Source organism: Chiloscyllium plagiosum, chromosome 1 (assembly GCF_004010195.1).
Source record: "Chiloscyllium plagiosum isolate BGI_BamShark_2017 chromosome 1, ASM401019v2, whole genome shotgun sequence".
NCBI lineage: Eukaryota > Metazoa > Chordata > Chondrichthyes > Orectolobiformes > Hemiscylliidae > Chiloscyllium > Chiloscyllium plagiosum.
The window spans coordinates 34,361,294-34,383,593 of record NC_057710.1 but is presented as its reverse complement, the minus strand read 5'-3'; the positions used below and the strand labels follow the sequence as shown (position 1 = coordinate 34,383,593).

Sequence of the window (22,300 nt, the reverse complement as noted above, 5' to 3'; positions counted from 1 at the left end):
GTTAAAACAAAAAAACAGAGGAGGGACAAAGATGTGCTAAAAATGGTCAAGGGGAGATGGCTGGAATGGAAGCAGCCTCATTGTATCAACACTAACATGGACCAGACCAATCAGATCTAAAAGCTTGTTCTGGATTGCATATTTTATCCAACTTTCAGTTTAAGGTAAAAGTAATCTTAAGAAAAGATCTACAAAAAATGTATTTCAAACAAAAACATAAATTGCTGGAGGAGTGGGAACAGTGAGAACTGTTCTAAAGAAGGGTCATTGGATTTGAAATATCAGCTCTGCTTTCTCCCCACAGATGTTTCCAGACCTGCTGAGTTCCTCCAGCAATTTAGATTTGTTCCAGTTCTTTGTTCTATTTTAGAATTAAACTGTTGTTATGAAACTTACCCAGGTACCTGATTAAATTCCTCCATTAACAGGTATTCAATTTCACGAACAAAATGTTTGTTTTTCGCTGAATTCTTTTCAGGTTCAGGATGGGCAGTTACTTCTTGGACTTTCAGATCTTTTGCAGGTGCTGTGCTGAAAATTAAACAAAAATTCTCAGTGTTAAGTTATAAATCACACCAGAATAAACATTGGTGCTAAGGTTTATATAAAAGATAAAAATTTTCAAGGACCTTTCAAACATAATTTAGGATTAATTGGTGCCTTGAAGAACTTTAAATAAATTAGGATGTGCAAAGCATCAGATCATAGATAAATTAAATTACTAAATACAACAATTAATTATTTAGTTGAATTGAATTGAATGAATAAGTGCTTCCATAAGCTGGCTTCCTAATGCAGGTACAAAGCGAAAGAGAATGAGAGAGACCACTGTAGCCAAAATAAAAGGATCTGTGACAAAGAGCTTGATGTCATGCGCAGATTCTAAGCCCTGTCCTTTTACAAGTGAATGAGGTAAGCAGCAGTGGGAAGTTGCAAAAGGCAGATCATTGCAGGTAGTAAAGATACAGGAAGGTGAATCTATATAATCATTTCTTGCGCACCAAACACAATATTAAGAAATGTTACTAATTTTTCCATGCATTTTCCTTGGGCATTCTTTATACAACTTTACTTCATTCAAAGCAAAAAATACATGCTGTATGCGCTTATATTCCTCTACAAGAGTTGCATTCAGAAAACCTGTAATTTTTACTGGCCAATGCAAATACTTAATGGAATGATGAGACTACTTTGATGATTAAATAATTTAAGTCATTCTATTGGTCTTATTTAGAAGATAACATCGTACTAATTCTTCTCCGGATCATTACAGCATAAATCCAAGAGCCTGAAAGATGCAAAGAAAGTTTTCAGCAAACAGTATAGAATGAATCCAATGCGAAGGCAACATCTGTAGCTTGTAGGAAAGATTCCATTTATAATCAAGGCTATGACAACTTGAGGATACTGCAAAACTCTTCATATGCAACAAAGGAGTCCTGAAAATGTAGTTGTAACTGAATGACAGATTAAAGAATCTTAAATATGTACAGCAAGATAACATGAACAGCAGTGACAAAATAACCTGTTTGATCAATATTGAGGGAGGGATACATGCTATTTGCAGAGTAGAACTCAACAACTCTTCCTCAAATAATGATTGAGGGGTCTGTCAGACAGCAGATTGACTCTACTTAAAAGTTCATCCAGAGGACTACATTTCTAATAAGGCAATACTCAAGTGTCAGGCTGGAATATGCCCTGAGAGATGGGATTTGAATTCCCATCCTTTCTGACTCAAAGGCAAGAGCGCTACATTTGAGCCACCATTACACTAGGTGGTGTCACTTGTCCTATCTTTAACTGCTCAGATGTGTTGTCATTTCTCCTCCGGCCTCTGCAGTCCTGCAAGGGTACTGCTTGGTGACAATAGAGGAACATGCTTGCAGTTAGGAAGCGGTCAATATTCCCACAATATCATTGCACCGGTTCTTTTCGTTAATAGAGATTATGTGTTGGGTAAGGATGCGGTTTAAAGTAAGCTTGGTAAGTTATATTGCATCCTCTAGTTAATACTGAGGGTAGTCAGATATATTCATAATGGAAAGAAATCAATTACAGGGACTCAGCAAAGCAAACTATTGTTTGTAGTCTCTTTGGGCTGGTGTGCTGTTACCTCTTCATGTATGTCATTTCAATCAAATGGATTTGAGGAATCAAAGCATCTCACAATATTCATCCTTTGACCTAGTTCTGAAAATATGTTGATATTACTGTTGTAGTTAGGCTTCTGGTCAGTGATCTTATAAAAAAGGTATAAATGCTAGAAAGCAGAGTTAGTGTTATGACCAAAGCTTCTATTTGCTTATATCATTGCTTACATGACTAGGTTGTTACCTGCAACTTATCAGTCAAAGACTAAATGCTATTCCAGTCTTGCTGTTGAGGCTGGTATTGGCTTCCAGTATTGAGGAACACAGAAGAGAAGTAGGTTATTCAATGTGACCATGGCTGATAAAATGTTTCAATGTTTTTTATCCACCTTAACCACCTTATATGCCACAGTAATCAGAAATCTATCAAATCCATCAATCCCTACCTTAAAAATATACCCAAAAATCGAACTTTCATAGCTCTTTGGGGTTGAGAATTCAAAACAATTCATAGCTGTCTCAGTAAACAAAAAAATTCTCTTCATCGCAGACCCAACTGACACCCAAACAGATTTTTAAAATCTGAACGATCTCTGGTTCTAGACTTCCCAACAAGAAAAATCTTAGTTGCATCTGGCACATCTACCCCTTCAAGCGCTTTGCAAGTTTCAGTTAAGTCACCTCTTATTCTTGCATTGCTTAATCTCTCTTCAAAAGCAAAGTCCCACCATCCCATGAATAAATTTGTTGAAGCACCATTGCACTCCTCTGCGGCAATAATCTTTTTCCTGAGACAGAGACCAAAACTGCATACAATAACAGTATGATCCAATGAACCTCTGGAACAATTGAAGCAAGACTTCACCATTCCTGTACTCCAACCCTCTTGCAATAAAGACTACATTCCATTAACCTTCCTAATACTTGCTACACCTACATGTTAGCCTTCAGTAACTGGTTAACAAGGACAGCCAAAACCCTTCACACATCTATCTCTTACCATTCAAGAAACACTATACATCTGTTTCTCCTCCCAAAGTAAATAACTTTACATTTCCAAATGCTCCTGAAGGAGCTTTAAATCCTCTTCCACACCCTGTGCTTTCAACCTCTTCATGTACTACTTCTCCTGGTTTTGTACTTGCTTATGGACTCCTAATACCTCTAAATTTCACCCAGTTCTGACAAATAATTTGACCTGAAGTGCTGGTTTTATTCCTCTCTAATAGATTCTCTGTGATCTAAATATTTCCAGCATGGTCATAAGCTTGCAATAGGGACTTCACAATTTCAACCAGTTCTTAGAACAAATGGACACAACATTTATCTTCAAACTTATGAATGTAAAAATGTTAAATTTCTAATAAAAATATCTATAAAAAAAAAAAAAAAAAAAAAATGCTCTACTACCTCCCATGATATTGTACACAGTGAGTCGATAAAGTGTGGCATTGGAGAAAGCACAGCAGGTCAGGCAGCATGAGGAACAGGAGAGTGGATGTTTCAGACAGGACCCTTCATTAGGATCCTGCCCTAAACACCCACTTTCCTGTGATCGGATGCTGCCTGACCTGCTGTGCTTTTCCAGTGCCACACTTTATTAACTGACTCTCCAGCATCCACAGTCCTCACTATCGCCTAAATTGTACATGGAGAGTCAAGATCATGTGCAGTCTTCAGCTGCAGCAGAATTATATCAAAAAGAAAGGCAGGTGTAATTCAATAACAAATTTGGACATTTTATTTTTTTCCCCACTTATATTTCCTTTGTCAATAATGAAATGTGAACAACAAGCTTTTTCTCTTATTCACTAATAAAAGTATCAATGGCAAGTTGCGTATCCCCAATTGCTCTCGAGAAGCTAGTTAACGACATCTTGAACTGCTGTCCAGTCCAGTGTGAGCATTCAATTCTTAGGAGCCATAACATGAAATCAGAAGGGGCAAAAAAAAAAACACCCTTTGGTTAAGGTCAGCTTCACCTACCTAGTTTCAGCAGCTTTCTTGGGTAGATGAGTTGGGATATTTTCTAGTAAATGATGTGCTTTTTCAGAATTTCTTTGGACTGCATTTTTCAGTTCCTATACAAATAATCAAAAATCAAAGCTAGATTTAAAGCATTTGCCAAAATTGTATCTGTTCCTGGCTATTAAGCACGTCCAAAACTTTCAAAAGCAATGCAATAATGAAAAATTTAACAAAAAAAGTTCAAAGATAAAATCATAACAACTGACCAGATGAAAATCAATGCTATACAGGTGAGATTTAAAAAAGCTGGATTTGGTAAATCAAAATTTAATTTACATTAATTGACAGTTTTAAAGCTGTTACATAACAGTCACATGTTTTACATAAACAGAAATAGCATCAATAGCTGTTTGGTAATTCTTTTAGGTGAATTCAAGCTCTTTCAAATTTGACAAAGATTAAGATCTCAAGTGTGATCTAGCTACTGTCTCAATAGCATTCAGAGACATTTGCTATTTTTACCTATCATTAATTAGATTAGATTAGATTACTTACCATGTGGAAACAGGCCCTTCGGCCCAACTAGTCCACACCGACCCGCCGAAGTGCAACCCACCCAGACCCATTCCCCTACATTTACCCCTTCACCTAACACTACAGGCAATTTAGCACGGCCAATTTACCTAACCTGCACATTTTTGGACTCTGGGAGGAAACCGGAGCACCCGGAGGAAACCCACGCAGACACGGGAAGAATGTGCAAACTCCACACTGACAGTCGCCTGAGGCGGGAATTGAACCCGGATCTCTGGTGCTGTGAGGCAGCAGTGCTAACCACTGTGCCACCGTGCCGCCCGAAAATTAATATTAAATTCCTTTGCAATGGAATACAGAAATTTCACTGATCCTTCAGTCTGTCATAGATTGAGTCTTTAAATCTACCCCTGACTCGTACAGAGTTGGCTAATTACTACCTACATGGTAGTAAGGGCAGAAAGCTTTCTTTTAAATCCAGAAGAATTGCAAGCAAAGAAGAAAAAAGGTTAAAATCAAAAGTTCTTCATTGTTAGTCAATTATCTTCTCAAAAACTACAATAAATGGCTTTGTTGATATTTTCTGCAATAAAACACACTGCTAACACCAAAACAAATGTTAATCAGTGCAGTTTATCATGAGCAACTGATTATATTCTGTCAGGAGTACAAACTTGAAGAAAAGAAAGAAAGAAAATTTGGCAGCAAAGTTGAATAGGATCTCGTGGAATGTTGTGACGGCCCCAGCAGAATGGAGGAACAATCTAAATGAATAGAGACTTAGATTATTTCCTTTGATGTGTCAAGTAATTAATATTGCTAGTCAACTTAGATAGATACATTGAATACACGGCTGGAAGCAGGGGAAAGGGAGGTCAAGGAAAAGACTGTGCAAAATGCTCCTTCTCATACACCTCGTGTTCCTGAAAAGTTTGGATTCGGAAACCATGTAAAAATTCCTATCCTTGAAAGGATGCTGCCAACTACCTTCTTTTCTGCTCATCGCATGCTATACCTAGTGTATTGCGCTACTGCAAACAACAAAAAAAAAAGAAGTGTGATACGTGAACTGACACAATAGAACAGGAAGCTGCCAGAAATCTTCCTCATTTGGCAGGAAAGCTTAAAAGGAATGAGTGTTGTTTTGGCAACAGTCCATAATGAGTCATGGAGCATTTTTCAAGTTAGGTAGCCAGACATCTGGCTACTGAAAGGCATGGTAATGGAAACCAGGCTTGAGCAGTTGCCCTGAATAGCTACACTGTGGGCTTTACTGATTTCTAGTCACTTTCCACCATGATCACTCACATCTACTTCAATCACATGAACAAATTGAACCATGGGTGTCTGCTGAGCAGAGACTCTGTAGATGGTGATTTGACTGAACAAGCTGGAGACCAGCAAGAGAGTAAAGCCCAGCTGTAGTGTCATCAGATAGTGACAGCTATCTGGCCCAGCTACTACAGGCCAGGATAATCAGCCTCTCTGCTTCCTATTCTACAATGCAAGGCATTTGCAATTCTCCAATCCTGGCTTCATGTGCATCCCTAAATTTTAATTATTGTCCTGCCGGTGGCCATGATCGCCACTACCTCAATCCCAAACTCTGGAATTCCTTTCCTAAGCTTACATTCACCTGTTTTGCCACCTTATCCAGCTAAGGGGGAATTTTATTTTTTAACACTCCTGTCAATTGCTTTGGGAGTTTATGATCTTAAAATTTTTATACAAGTACAAATCATTTTGTTTAAACAATGTACTTAAAATGCACAAATTTTTACTTAAAAAGACAATTACTGAGTCGTGAGGGATCATAATGTATGCCATTTCATGTATTGACTTTCTGCATGGAAACAATCTTTTTGGGAGAATTTTGAATTTGGGTTTGAAGCATACACAGAAGGGATATGTTTTCTTATTTAGCAGGTCTAAACTTTGCCATAAAACTGATTTACAAGGAAAACACAAGAATTACATGCCACCACGATACTTCTCTTCTCACCTGTGCAACCTCAAGAGGAGTTCCAATTATGCCTGTAGATCAGGAACGCAAAACATGCAGTTTTACAGTTGTGAACCCATATTCGTATAACCCATGGAATTTCATTTAAAAAATGTTGATTCAGAATTGTTTGTAATGCTTAGTTTCAGGAGATAAATTACTTACTAAAAATCACTCAACTCCTAAGAAATGGTAAATATAAGTATATATAAATATATAGGTCGACCGCCATATCCACGGAATCTGCTTCTGTGGTTTCAGTTATCCGCAGTCTGAAAATATTACATGAAACATTCCAGAACCAGGAACTGGGGGCTGCCAGGGAGGTAAGTTTCCCACTTAAATGAATGGGTTTGCTACTATCTGCAGTTTCGGGCATCCACTTTAGTTTTGGAAGGTATCCCGACAGATGGGGCACTACTATATTCCTAATTTGCAATAGCGTTACTCTTGAGATTCTTACACACTTGCTGCAACTGCAACACACCAACTTCTGTGAACAAGCAACCAAATTTATTAAGGACAGTACAGTACAAGCTTTTTGGAGGAACCTTTAACACAGCTCGCAGAGCTTACGGGGTTGTCTTGAGCAGCATGTAATTATGAGGGGTTGGCCAGAGCATCTGTAGGCATTGCAACTGACTTATAACAAGGAAAACATATCACCTTTATAAGTGCCTCACTTTGACCAGACTTTGCATGCCTGTGAATAGGATCAAAGGGAATCACCTAGCTTGTACTGTACTTGATAAATTTAGTTGTTCGTTCACAGACGTTGGTGTTGTGCAGTTGCATCAAGTGTGTAAGAACCTCAAGAGTAGAAGAACCTAACAATAGAACCTAATCCTTTTGCAAATGGAACAAAATGGCTTTACCTGGAGTGATCTCAGTTCAGTTTGCTGTTGCTGTATCTGCATTTGAAAAATATCCAATATACCCCGAATGCTAGACAACTCCAGGCCAATCTTCTGCAGAATGTTTGTAAGTGAAGGGTCATTACCTAATAAAAAAACATTTCAAACTTGCATTAGAACAGGCTTGAGAAGGAGAAATGGGAGCAATAAACAAAATAGCAAAAAACAGAAAAACTGAAGATCAAACAAATAAAAAATCATACCTACTAAAAAGACAGAGGCAAAAAAAATGTACCATTCCAAACCAATGCCATCTGCTTGCAAATGGTTTATAAACAAGTCACTGCTGCAGTAAATAAGAAACACAGGTATCAAAAAAGGCTAAAATCCAGAAACTACCAGATAAGAGACAAAATCTGATACATAAACATTGCAAATGCTAAAAAGGAGGTCATAGCAATGTGAGTGATTCAATACCAAAACTTTCCTCATGTCTTCATTTCTCTGCAGTGTATTGAGAGAATATGAAAAAAAGAGCAGCATGTCTTTTTTAAAAATTCATGCAGGTGATGTGGACATTACTGACTAGGCCAGCATTTTATTGCCCATCTCCAATTGCCCAGAGATCAGCCAAAAGTCAACCACACTTTAGCAGTTCCAGAGTTAGATGTAGGCCAGACCAGGTAAGAACGATGACAATTCCTTTCTCTAAAAGGATATCAATCAATCAATCAATCAATCAGCATAAGAGCTGGAGAGCTCCTAAACATACCACAAGCTTGACAGAAGCATCCCAAACTGCCAGAGCTGTTGGTGTAGTAGAGTCTGTCAGCTTCTGGATGCTCAAGACCTAATCCTTTGGGGGTTTAGTGGAGAGGCTTTTCCTAAAAAAAAAATCACCTTGGCATGAAAACAGAGTATAGCACAGTAACACAGCAATTGGTCTACCGTGTCTGTGCCATCCATGAGGCCATTCTAAATGAATTCCATTTCCTGTGCATGGTCCATACCCCTCTATCATCTTATTCACTTTTGTTGCCAGTTTCAAGTAGTTATGGACTTTCACCCCAAGATCCCTCTGTATATCAATGCTTTTAAGGGTCCTGCCATCTACTATATACTTTCCTCTTACATTTGACCTCCCAAAGTCCATCACATCACAGCTGTCTGGATTAAATTTAGTTATATCCATGAGAAGAGAACCTTTGGCCCAATTAGTGCATGTGACCATGGTCCCAAACTAATCTAGCCCCAATTGCCTACATTTGGTCCAAATCCTGCCAAGCCTTTCCTATTCATGTACTTATCCAAATGTCTTTTAAATATTGTGACTGTACCTGCATCCACCATTTCCACTGGTAGTTCATTCAACAAACATACAACAAAAATATTGCCCCCTCATGTTTTTTTTTTTTAAAGCCTCTCCTTAAAAATATACCCCCTTTGTTTTGAACTCCTCCACCTTAGGGAAAAGTCACTTTACTAATGCCTATCATGATTTTAAAAATCTCCATGTTCACCTCACAATATCCTACACTCCAGTGAAAAAAGTGCTAGCCTATTTTTATAGCTTGTACCTTCCATTCCCGACAACATCCTGGTAAATCTTTTCTGAACCCTCTCCAATTTAATGACATTCTTCCTATAGCAGGATGACTAGAACAGTATAGAGTACTCCAGAATAAGCCTCACCAACGTCCTGTCCAACGTCAACAAGACATCCCAACTCCTATACTTAAAAAGGAGTGACTAACAAAGACAAGCTTGCTAAACTCCTTAACCACACGGTGATGCAAATTTCAAAAGAACTATGTACCTGGACCCCTAGGACTCTATTTACAATACAGTCCAGGGCCCTATCATTAATTGCACAAGTCCTGCTCTTGTTTGGTTTTACCAAAATGCAATATTTTCGTCCAAATCTACTATATATTTTACAACTATAGGAGGTCCTAGTACTGATCCTTGCAAACACAATTGGTCACAGACCCAAAGTAAGGAAAACATTTCTGCAACAACCTCTGTCTGCTATGACCAAGCTAATTTTGCATCCAACTTATAAATTCACCATAGATCCCATGTGACTTAATCTTTTGGACCAGCTTAACATGAGGGTCTTATGAAATGCGTTATGCACTATCCACCCTCAAATCATTTTAGGAGATAGAGATGGTTTTCAGGGGCAACCTCAGTCCTCCCCATGTCCTGATTGCCCCCAATTAGGGCAACTGGAGGGTTCCCTCAATCCTTCAGCAGGTCACTATTCTTTCCCATAAATAGAGGTATGAGTATAAAAACAGAGCTAACATTTACAGACCTTTGGTTAGGTCACAATTAGTGTTACTTCCAGTCTGAACACCAAACATTCATTAGTAGCAGCAGATAAAGGCAGAATGACAGTAATCATGAACAAAACAGACTACATACAAAAAGCAGAGGAACTACTTGCAGATACTGACACTTACCTACACAGAGGGAGTGTGACCCCACACCACAGTCAACCAATAACTAACTCTACAGAAAAATGGACTGATAACCAAGACAGACCTATAAAAGATTGAAAAAAAAAGGAACCAACACCCCACAATTTTACAGATTATCTAAAAAAAGGTGCACAAACCAGACATACCTCTTCCAGGAACTTGATCACAAACTGGCAAAAGAACTTCAATAAAAACTCAAACATCTAACCAGTAGATTCAAACACTCCATACAATCATCACAGGAATTCCCAGACAGTATAGAGAACTTAAAACATAGACAAGGAACAAGTGACGGTCTCAGTTGATGAAACATCTATGTTTGGCTAAGACTTTGTCAGTTGAGTAAACAGACAATAGCCAACCTCCTGGACAAACAGATGACATAACAGGGGAACCAAATCAACCAACAAGGACAGCATACTTAAACTACTGGATCTGTGCTTGACAACGCATTTCAATTTTAACACTGGAGGAGTTGTGAATAAAATCAATGGGGCACCCCCATCTCTGGGTTCATAGCAGAAACAGTAAAGCAAAGACTGGAACAAACAGCCCTCCCACAAATCAGACTCAAAAATTTGCATCAGATTCACTGACACTTTTGTAATAATTAAAAGAACAGGGATTGAGAGCACACACCATATTATCAACTCCATGCTCACAGGGATCAAATTTACATGAGGAGGAGGAGATTAACAACCAACTCCATTCCTGGAAGGGATCGTAGAAAGAACACAGTGGGGAAAGCACAACAAAATTATCCAGAAAAACCACACACGGTGGACCAGATCCTGAATTATAACAGCAACCACCGAAACTCTCACACAAGAGAAACTGCATTAGGACCCTGTTCAAAAGGGCTACAATACACTGCAACACTTCCATCCTACTAAGAGAAGAACATCACCTCTATAAATCTTTGCCAAGAATGGATATCCCTCAACTTCAGATATTCCCATGACTTCATCCACAAATGTCACATTGTTTGTCTGTCAGACGACGACAAAAACATTAACTACTCTACCTTATATAAAAAAAACTGAATTGAAAGCCAAACTCCTCAAATCACTCAGATTTAATGACAGTACATAAACCAATAGCCACACTCTGACAATTCACGAGAACAAAATGACTAATTCCCATCACGTGTAGGACAAACGTGGTGTGCAAGATTCCATGCAGGGACTGCCATAATACTATATAGGACAAACAGGCAGACAGCAAGCCATTTGCATTCATTATCAACTAGCCATTGAACACCACAACCAATTATCCTTAGTACCTGTACATACAGATGACATGGACAACACAATAATAATAGGACAAGCCAAACAGAGGACAGCTAGAGAATTCCTTCAAGTTTGGGACTCACCCATGGACTCCTTAAATCAACACTGAACTAAACTCAATATACTGACCACTGCAATGAACAATCGGAACCAGCAATTGAAGCAGCGCGAATGAAATGAAATAAATTCCAACCAACAGTACTTCACAGGAGGTTTCACAGCACTGAGGATGTAACCTAGTAAAGAGACAAAACATCTGCAAACCAAAATTCCCAGCTCGGCAAACATAAACACTTCTATCAAATACCGTTGTTGTGAGTAAGATTATGACACATTTAGACAGTGGAAATAGTGGAATAACTATTCACGTTTATCACAAGGATTAGGGAACTTAGTTTTGGGTAGGAGTTGCAGGGAGAATGCAACAAAATACTGTTTTTAAAAAAAAGATGAATGGCAGTGACCTGAAATTTGCTGCCAGAGGAGTGCTGAAAGTCAAGACGATCAATCATTTTTAAAAAAGGAACTGAATGGGCATTTCAGGAAAGTGTACTTGTAGGGAAGAGGATTGAATGGAATGGAATTGATTGCTATAGAGAGCCAACATAGACTTGATAGATCAAATGGCTTCCTTTTGTATCTTCCTCTTACCAATGTTTGAGGCTTTATTTCAAAGATACCTTTATTGAATTTCACACCACATATAATCATATGGACAGACAATACTAGCAATTTCCCCCAAACGAATTCACATTTGGAGAACTTCTTGAAATTTTACAAAAGGTTCTTTCATTAAAGCTTTGTCAAAAATGAATAGTAGACAACTTAAAGTCATACTCAACATACACATGTTCTTCAGCTGCATAGACCTTTTGATAGACGATATCTTGTTGTTCAGTTGAGTTGATACATCTTGTAAGTCAACAGATGCCATTTCTACAAAGTCAAAATGAAATTTGATGTTATCTAATGAAGCACTAAGAGCACAGCTTGTCCCAACGTGTAGCTGGACAGAAGGTGCAAACTTGGAGGCAGGGGAGGCTTCAAGGATTAAAATCGCTAAAATATAGTTTGAACAAGAATAATTTAGTTTCAAGAATGCATGCTAAATTTCATTTAATCGTAGTCAGGGATAAACCAGCAACCGGTTAGTGAGGCAAGTACAGGTGGTAAGTGGCTGGCTCCTCTAGCTAATGGTGTTGAATCATGTCTGTAGAACTTCAGTTAGTATATGACCTTGCTCAACGCACAAAATGAGCGAGGGTGGGGGAAAAGAGAGAAGAAAGCATGGTAGGTGGAATTGGTGGAGGCTGGAGGGAGGATGTGGAAGTGGGGGATGGGGAGTATAATTTCAGAGATCAGAAACAGGCAATGAGTTGGTGAATTTTAGGCTGCTTTCTCCTCAACAAAAAAAAAATTAAATTTAAGCCTGCGTCTTAGCCAGTTAAACTACTCGAGACAACTACAGACTATTATTTAGCATTATTCCTAAACAGTAATTAAAACAAAAGATCGGTTTCTGCAGGTGATATGTTGCAGCTAAAGCATTTGGAAGCTGATGGACACAAATGTAACTTGAGAAACTTGGCATGGAGGCCAAACCATAGGCAATACTATTATGCATCAAGGAGGGGGAAAATCTACATGGACATTTTGTTCCATTTGGTAGTCACACACCTTCTGATCTGGTCCATGGTCAGGTACAGGAGAAGAGTTAACTGGAAGTAAAGTAGGAAAAGGAACCAAGAAGGTAGGACAGAGCAAAGCTTATCTGGTTGTGATCTTAATTGCATTTTCTTCTGTTCCCCCATAGTCCATAACCCAAATGTAGAAGTGGAAGAGACTCAACACTTTGAATTGCCCAACAGGTTAAAGCTTCTTGCAGTTTCTATCAGTAAGAGCAGGTAGTGCAATGTGTATGAGCAAACTGACCATAGCATCTTGGTACTGGAAGCTAAGGTAGTAAATAGGAATTCAGTGGTAGCAGGTTACAGTAAACCATGGAGATAGACAGTTCTGTAAGAATGTGTCCAGAGGCTATTGGCACCAGGCTCAGCGCATCTATTCTGGACTGGAGGGGAAACTTGCAGTAGGAAGATGACGATTAAATTGTCATGATTCACATGTATACCAATAACAAAGATAGGAAAAAGGTCATAGTACAGGGTAACAGTTTGGATAATGTTAACCATACTGAAATTACCAGTGTAAAAGCAGAGCATAAAGACCAGAGAAACAGCAGAAGATTAGATTAGATTAGATTACTTACAGTGTAAAGACAGGCCCTTCGGCCCAACAAGTCCACACCGACCCTCCGAACAGCAACCCATCCAGACCCGTTCCCCTACATTTACCCCTTCACCTAACACTACAGGCAATTTAACATGGCCAATTCACCTAACCTGCACATTTTTGGACTGTGGGAGGAAACCGGAGCACCCGGAGGAAACCCACGCAGACACGGGGAGAATGTGCAAACTCCACAGTTAGTTGCCCGAAGGAATTGAATCCTGGTCTCTGGCACTGAGGCAGTAGTGCTAACCACCAAGCCACCGTGCCACCCTGAAAGCAATCACCAACCCTGATACGGCACTGCAAACATCGCTGGCTCACCACTACACTTGGTCAGTGTGGGGATTGAACCCACGACCTTGGCGTTATTAGCACCACGCTCTAACCATCCGAGCTAACCAACCAATGAAATAACCCTTCATCCAATATCGTCCCGTTCCCATCTCAGTTGAAGCAAGACCCTCAGGGACACAGTATGGCTTTACCTCCTTAATCTTTATTCCAGGCTTTGGAGGGAGAGAGAATGATCACCCACGTGCACAGAGACATGAGTTCTCTGCCCTCTCTCGAACACTAGTTTCTTAGTAAATCATCTAATCATTTTAAAAAGGAAGGAGCATCCAAATAAAGCAACATACATCTTAATTGGGTGACAGTTACAATCAGCAAGTGTCAATAGTAAAGATTAAGCCTTTTGCTGTTACACAATGAATGCTCTTAACCTTGTTAACTGCCTTGACATAATGGGTACTGTTCCCCTTGTTAACTGACCTTATGCTTCCAATATGTTTAAATGGCTCTACACAATGAATGCTTTTCCACCTTGTTAACCCATTACCCTTGCCTCCTGTACCCCATTGTTAAGTGCAAGTTCTTATCAGATAAGAGAGTTATGCTCAGGTGAACCTCTTGTTTCACAAACCTCAGAACTTAACTCTTGCCCTGCCTGGTTATACCGTATACAAATTCTCACATGAAGCATTCATTAAAAAAAAAAGATGAATTGTTGGTACAGGTAGAAAAAAAAGTATGACCTGATAGCCATGACAGAAGCATGGTTGCAAGGTAACTAGGGTTGGGTCCTAAATATTGAAAAGTATTTGAGATGTTAAAAAGACAAGGTGATAGGATCTGTTAAATTGAGGATGTCATTAGTGCAAAGTTAAAAAATCATATCAGCAGATTACAGTCCAACAGGTTTATTTGGAAGTATTAGCTTTCAAAGCACTGTTCCTTTATCAGTTTCCAGCAGCACTCTGAAAGCTAGTACTTCCAAATAAACTTGTCAGACCAAAACCTGGTGTTGCATGATTTTTAACTTTGTCCACCCCAGTCCAACACCAGCACTTCCACACCATTGGTGTAGAGATTATAGATAGGCTTAGTTCAGAAGTGCTAGATGTAGAATCAGTCTGGGTAGATACAAGAAGTAAAAAGTAATTTGTGGGAGTAGTGCAACAATATTCATGGCAGGACGTTATACAGGAAGAAATAAGTGAAGCAAGCAAGATACCACAATAATGAACTATTTAGGTGCAATGATCTTCACGTAGATTGGATGAATCAGACTGATGAAGGTAGCCTGGGAATAGAATTCATGGAGTGCATTCAGAACAACTTTTCAGTTGTACATTCTGGAGCAGAAATGGCCCACTAGGTGACAATTAACAAACATGATAGCTCAGTTTGGGAGATGGTGAACTATAGGTCTCAGAGTTATGTTTTGAACCTGAATGTGGGTAATTGTAATGACATTATAAGGCAGGAGTTAGCTAAAGTTAACTGGGGAAATTAGGTTAAATGGTAGAACAGAAGTTGGAGTGACAAACTTTTTAAAAAAATATTAAATAACTCTCAGAAAAGATGTATCCAGTGAGGAAGAAAGCCTTTGGAAGGATGCATCATCTGAAGCTAAATCAGAATCTTAAAATGATAGTAGCAAACCAGAAGAAACTCTGTACTAGTGATCACAATCAGTAAATAATTACACAAAAGAGAGCATGAAAGAAAGCCAGCAAGAAATGCAGAAAACATAGCTCTTACTACTATTTAAAGTATTTGAATAGGAAAGGAGTAATAAATCAAGTACAGTGCATCCTGGTATAACGTGACAGTTGTGTTCCTCTGCAGCCTTGCACTATAGCAAATTGTGCTATGATAAACCACTACAGAAAATCACATTGTAGAAACCCCAAAGAAAATTGCGAAACCTATCCAGTATAAAGTTAGTGTTATCCAAACAGAGTCCACAATTCGTTAGTTGTGTTATAGCCAATTCATGTTGACGAATAATGCGTTATACCAGAACAACCTGCATTAGTCTCTGGAGTATGACAGTGGTGAATTGATAATGGAAAACAAAGAAACAGATATTTGAACAGATATTATATGTTTTTGTGACAAGGACTTTTGAAAACATGAAAACAAAAAAAGTTAAAATTATCATAAGGCGCATGACAAGGAAGTAACTTGAAATAATCACCATCACCAGGAGAAAAAATGGTCATGGGATAACTAATGGACTTAAAGGCTGACAAGACCCCACTACCTGATGGACTGTATATTTGTATTCTAGGAGATATGATTGCAGAGATAGTGAATACATTGGTTATAATTTTTCAAAATTTGTTGGATTCTGGAACAACTTTAGAAGACTGAAAAATAGCAAATCTAACACTTTCATTCAACAAAGGAGAAAAAGCAAGAGAGTCCGAGAAAGCATGAAAGAGAGCAAGATGTGTCATACAAAAAGCCCTATAATTCATAATTAATAAAAATGCAATTAATAAATGTCAAAGTAGTAAAGATATTTGTTTTCAGCATGGCAGTAAACAAGCAATGGACAGGCTAACTCGGTTTTTGAATATTACCAAACTGCTACAAAACTGCTAGAGGTTTCTAGATTACACAAGCTGGTTACTTATTACATTATTGGACACTCTCATTTGAACACTTGTCATTAGCAGAGTCTAATACACGACATCTAAATGTTGCAAGTTTTTGCAAATAATTGGGAAAGCATTTGACTTTTATAGCTACATCAACATAATGACTGGGATATTAGAAGCGGTTTTCAAGATTCTTCCTTTTCCACACACCGAGTCAATTATGGTCAAATTTAATTGCGCAGCAAGTTGAAATAAATGCATTGCACATTCATTGTGCAAATATTATACCAAGTGATCAAAAGCAGATACTGGAGATTTCAAATAAAAAAAAACTGATAGCCTGGTATGACTCTTCTTAAGTTTGATTTAAAAAGTAAACTTTTGTTTCTCTTTCTATATATGCTTGCCAAACCTGCTGAGTTTCACCAGCAGGTTGTTTTTAATTATGATACATAAAATTTTGCAATGTGCATATGTGGGATATAGGTAAATTAATGTTACTTCTGCAATTATAATTGATTATATAAAAGTAAATGAACTCACACCAGTGTGTGGTTGTTTCGGCCGGGAGCTGAGTCAACAAGAATGGAAACTATGTGGAGGAAATATATAATTGTTTTTGTATTAGCTAAAATTGTATGCCAGCATGAAACGTGATTGCAAAACAATGGTAGATATTATGGGCAAATAGATAAGATGTCGTGAGGGGATGAAGTTAGGCTAGATACACGCCTGTACAAACGTAGGTATGAACATCTGTTTCCCACTTTTACAGAGACACAGGAACAAACCCTAATTAAAGAGGTCATAGGGATCAGAATGGCCTCGGGAGAGGCCCAGATGGAGAGAGTGGATACTGATGAAGAAAGAATATGCCTAACAATGACCTGCAGCGGGATGGGGTCAAACGGCCTTTTGAGGCCAGAAATAAGCATTTTGTCACAGACAAGGCCGGATAAGGCAAGAGATAAACAAGAGTAGGGCAGTGGAGGATGTAAACAGGGGAGGAGCAATGTAAAACAAAAGAAACTAAATTATATAAATATTGTGTATGAATTGAATTTGGTGTGTACGTCCTCTGCCTTATAGGCACTGGACATCACACCCACTTGCAAGTGTGAAATAAATGATACTACTGATTCAGATCTTGTCTCGGACTGAAATTATTGAAGTGAGTGAGCTTTGTTTCCCACACATATTACTCTGAAGTGGCCTAAACTTTTATTGCATTAAAGTAAAAAAAAAAAATGGCTTTACACAGGAAGTCCAATACCACTATCTGAAATAGGTGGGCAAAAGCATCTAGCAGGAGTTATAGTTACCTGAATGCATTACTAGTAGGTCACAACAAACATTTTCATTATTGAAAATGCAAAAATATAAATAGTAAGTATGCATATACAAATGTTTTCTAACATTACAAATCCATTACCTTGGACAAAATGCATGCCATAACAAATGACGTAATTTTAAATTAAATTCTTCAAAAATCATTCTGACCATTTGAATCATATAACTTGTCCCAATAGCCTGGTTTTACATCATTTGGATTTTCTTCATCATCATCATCAACAGTCCAAGTAACAACATTATCATTACCCCACAAGTATTCATCCTTGCCATTATGGAACACTTGATATTCAACATCTAAAAAAAATTTTAAACTATTTTGGGATTAGGCTCATTTCACAGAGTCATAGAGATGTACAGCACGGAAACAGACCCTTCGGTCCAACCCGTCCATGCCGACCAGATATCGCAACCCAATCTAGTCCCACCTGCCAGCAGCCAGTCCATATCCCTCCAAACCTTTTCCTATTCATATACCCATCCAAATGCTCCTTAAATGTTGCAATTGTACCAGCCTCCACCACATCCTCTGGCAGCTCATTCCATACACATATCACCCTCCGTGAAAAAGTTGCCCCTTAGGTCTCTTTTATATCTTTCCCCTCTCACCCTAAACCTCAGGTTCTGGACTCCCCGATCCCAGGGAAAAGACTTTGTCTATTTATCCTATCCATGCCCCTCATATTGTGTAAACCTCTATAAGGTCACCCCTCAGCCTCCGACGCTACAGGGGAAACAGCCCCAGCCTATTCAGCCTCTCCCTATAGCTCAGATCCTCCAACCCTGGCAACATCCTTGTAAATTGTTTCTGAACCCTCTCAAGTTTCACAACATCTTTCCAATAGGAAGGAGACCAGAATTACACGCAATATTCCAACAGTGGCCTATAACTTCCAAGTATATAACAGCTGAAGGTGCTTACACATTCCTACTTTTCAGAAAATGCTATACCACCTTCCACTTGTCCATGATCATTTAGATGCTGCCTTTGGGAGGTTTACTTATACAGTATTCACCTCCAAAGACTGCCACCCCAAATGGCAAGTAAGGCTTTGGAATCCTTAATGAGGAAAACAAAGCATGACTGGGAAAAAATTCAAATTAAAACTCAAGTGCCCGCTAAGGAGACAATGGTGGATTGTGAAGACAGGTTATATTTGCCTAATTAAAACTGATTTTTTTTAAATGAAGTAACAGAACAGGATGAAGGCAATTCAGTTGATTTGGTGTCTACAGATTTTAAGAAAGTGCTAGACAAATTTGTCAAACAAACAGCTGGTTCAATAAGTTTAAGGCCTATTGAAATTGGAGGGATAGTGTGCAATTGGAACTTTATTTAAAAAAAAGCTTAATAACAGATGACAGCAACTTCTGGTCAAAAAACTATGGATGCTGAAAATCAGAAACAAACAAATTGCTGGGAAAATTCAGCAAATCTGGCAGCATCTGTGAAGACAAAGCAGTTAACTTTTTTGGATTCTGTTTTTTTTCCAATAGTCCTTCAGACACTGATCCAGCTCCCTCAGAGTGAAAAGTTTAACTCTCCTGTTCTTTTTTCTTTTCTTGGTTTTAAAGAAAAGATTTTCTCCCACACTACCGCCTAACTGCAGTAGTGCTTATTTTTCCCCAGCACTTTTGTCAGGCGCGTGCAAGTGTCAGATAACGTGAAGAACAAGTGTATACATTTTTATTTGCATCCCACCACCAGGAAGAAAGGAAATACCAGAGTGGCCAGTGACAAGCAGTGCCCTTCTCAACAAAGGGCAATGCTATGTGATCAAAAAGTGAAGGGAAGGGTAGGGATTATCAGGTTCAGTTATTCTTGGGGGTGGATAGGAAGTAAACAATAGGTAGAGATGAAGCTGAGATACAGAAAACAACAGTTTGACGGGTAAAACTCAGGCTGGGGGAAATCAACAGCTGCTAATTGAGACCTTTAGTAACTGACAATTAAATGGTTGTGGTACAGAAGGTCAAGTGCTGAAAACTGGGTTTAGAAGTGTGATGTTTGATGACTGGCATTGATATAATGGGCCAAAGGGACTGTCTCATTGCTGTTAAGAACTTAGAAACCTATGTGATGATAAGGTCTGGTGTGTGGGGATTCGGTAAGGACATGGGAAGTGGTGTTCAGGCCCAAAAATCAATTACCTCATTATGGAATCCCAAAAGCTGCAGAGTCGAAGCAGAAAATTAGATGCCGTTCTTCCAACTTGTGCTGAGCTTTTCTGGAGCACTGGAAAAAGCCAAGGCAGAGATGTTGGTCAGGGAACATGGTGGTGTGTTGAACTGCTGACATCAGGAAATTCAGTGTAATTTTTGCAGAAGAAACATAGTTGCGCTGCACAGTAGTCATCCAGTTTGCATTTCATCTCCCCAGTGTAGACAGCAAATACAGTAAATTAGATTGAGTGAAGTGCAGGTAAATCACTGCTACATCTAGAAAATGTACTTGGGCCTTAGATAGTGAGGAAGGAGGAAGTAAACAAGAAGGTACCATGGGAGGTGGAAGGTATTGGGAGTGGAAAAGGAGTGACCAAGGTGTCATGGAGGGAATGGGGTCTCTGCAGAAGACAGATAAGGGAGGGAAGGGAAACGTGTCCAGTGGTGGCAATCTGCTGGAGGTGGGAGAAATAGCTGCTAATGATCCTTTGGAAATGGATGTTGTAGGGTATTAAATGAGGACCAGGAGGTCCCTAATGCTGTTGCAGGAGGGAAGAGAAAGAGGAGGGTGGAATTGCAGGAGATCATAGTTCTTGGACACTGCCAAGAGTCATTTCAACTATGGTACTGGGAAATACTCGGTTAAGGGAGGTGGTGGACATTTTGGAGGCCTTTGTAGAAACTGCCTTTGTGAATACAGATAAAGGAGATGGAAAACCGAGAACAGAATAGAGTTTTTACAGGAAACTGGGTGAGAGGATGTATAGTCAAGGTAACTGTGGGAGCCAGTGCATTTGTAGTGGAAATTAGTGGCCATCCTATTCCCAGAAATGGAAACAGTGATGTCTAGAAAGGGAAGGAGAGAGTTGGCAATGGACCAGGTGAAGGAGAGGTGGGAAGGAAATCGGAAGCAATACTGAAAAATCTTTCCAATTCCAGGAAGGGGGAAAGCAGCATCTACGGAAGCAAATTCTGGTAGTTGGCTGTTCTTCACACTGGAGGGTAGGAGACAGTGTTCCCCAAGGGTCAGTGCTAAATTGCTTTTTTAAAAAAAAATGTATAAAAATCACGATCTTAAAGTACAAAGAAAAATTTCAAAATTTGCCAATGAAACATGCAGCTTCAAAGGTGGCAGCAGCGTATGATGCTCTGGTCGGAGCTCCTCTGTTCACCAGTCCTTTTTCCTTTATCCCCCTTTCTACCTCCCCTGGGATCTTAAGATCTTATAGTCACTTATTATTATTTTGGACTTTTTAACTATTTCATGCTAATGTTTTTCTTTTTTTCCTGTAACAATACTATATTTTTCTTTAATCTACAAGATTTGTACCTAGGTACTTGTACCTAAGATAGCACCATTAAAAGGTAGCCATTGTAAAAACGTTTCACTGTACTTCTGTACTGGAGTACATATGACAATAAAAGGATATTCTATATTGTGGACAAGAGAGGCAAACAGTGAGAATGACATGAAGTAACTATTACAGGACAGAGAAAATAGCTGAGTGGCTGATAAGTAGCAGATGAAATGAGGTCTATCATGGCTCACGTTACCTCCAGTCTACAAAATTGTCTCGATCCTTTGCAATTGCTCTGTCACAAGAGGTCCACGGCAGATACCAGCTCCCTGACCCTACACTCATTCCTGAAAAATGTGGGTAACAAGGATACTTACATTACGTTCCCACTTATTAACTACAGCTCTACATTCAACACCATAATTCTAACAAAATCAAACTCCAAGACCTAGGTCTCAGATTCCTCTTTCTTACTGGATCCTTGACTTCCTGACCCACAGAGTGCAAATCAGTAAGACTAGGAGACAACACCTCCAGCATAATCCTCAATACCAGTGCTCCCTCCTCCAGAGGAAAGGGGGGGGGGGGAGAAAGAGGTGGGAAAAGAGAGAGAGATCCACCTAATGACTACACCTATACTTCCCACAGTCTCGGGAAAGCAGGCAACATAACACTACAGATTCAAAAACACGAGCAACAGTTCTCCTTCAAGATCCTCCGCTCCACGCTTGCAGCAATGTGCCGGCACCTAACCTCTCTACAGTCTGCCCTGCCTCAGCTGAGGGCCACACTCTCTCAGAATTGCAAAGGAACCACTCTGTACTCCATCCTCAGGAGAATTCATACTCTCAACAAACAGTATTTCAATTCCATCGCAAACATCAAAAACTAAGTACAACAAACTTTTATCCACCCACCTCCATAACTAGCGCTCCTCAAACATTCCAGAAGATTCCCCTGGCTTCGGAAACGCCATTAGCCATGCGGCTGATGCAGCTACCACCCCCACGCTGATTGATCCTGTCACTTCTGCCCCCATCATGGCCACTCCCACAGCCACTTCTGGCCCTCACATCATCGCCGATG

At 39.2% G+C, this 22,300-nt stretch overlaps 1 protein-coding gene and 1 non-coding gene across 6 annotated transcripts in view; both read right to left on the bottom strand.

Annotated features, from left to right (window-relative positions):
- The window catches only part of ska1 (spindle and kinetochore associated complex subunit 1), a 41,318-nt gene that overhangs the window by 14,146 nt on the left and 4,872 nt on the right, over positions 1–22,300 (bottom strand). For 2 of the 5 annotated variants that reach the window (XM_043701223.1, XM_043701232.1), the window contains exons 2-6: positions 19,905–19,989; positions 12,070–12,159; positions 7,473–7,597; positions 4,080–4,174; positions 397–531 (exon numbers count right to left, since the gene is read on the bottom strand). In XM_043701223.1, coding sequence (XP_043557158.1) covers positions 397–531; positions 4,080–4,174; positions 7,473–7,597; positions 12,070–12,157 — 443 coding nt within the window. In that variant the 5' untranslated portion in view covers positions 12,158–12,159; positions 19,905–19,989. The remainder of the gene's footprint in view (positions 1–396; positions 532–4,079; positions 4,175–7,472; positions 7,598–12,069; positions 12,160–19,904; positions 19,990–22,300) is intronic. The other 3 variants (XM_043701213.1, XM_043701240.1, XM_043701251.1) reach the window with 2 other exon arrangements.
- On the bottom strand, positions 13,846–13,919 carry trnai-aau. The gene has a single exon. It is a non-coding gene; the product is annotated as a tRNA-Ile (tRNA).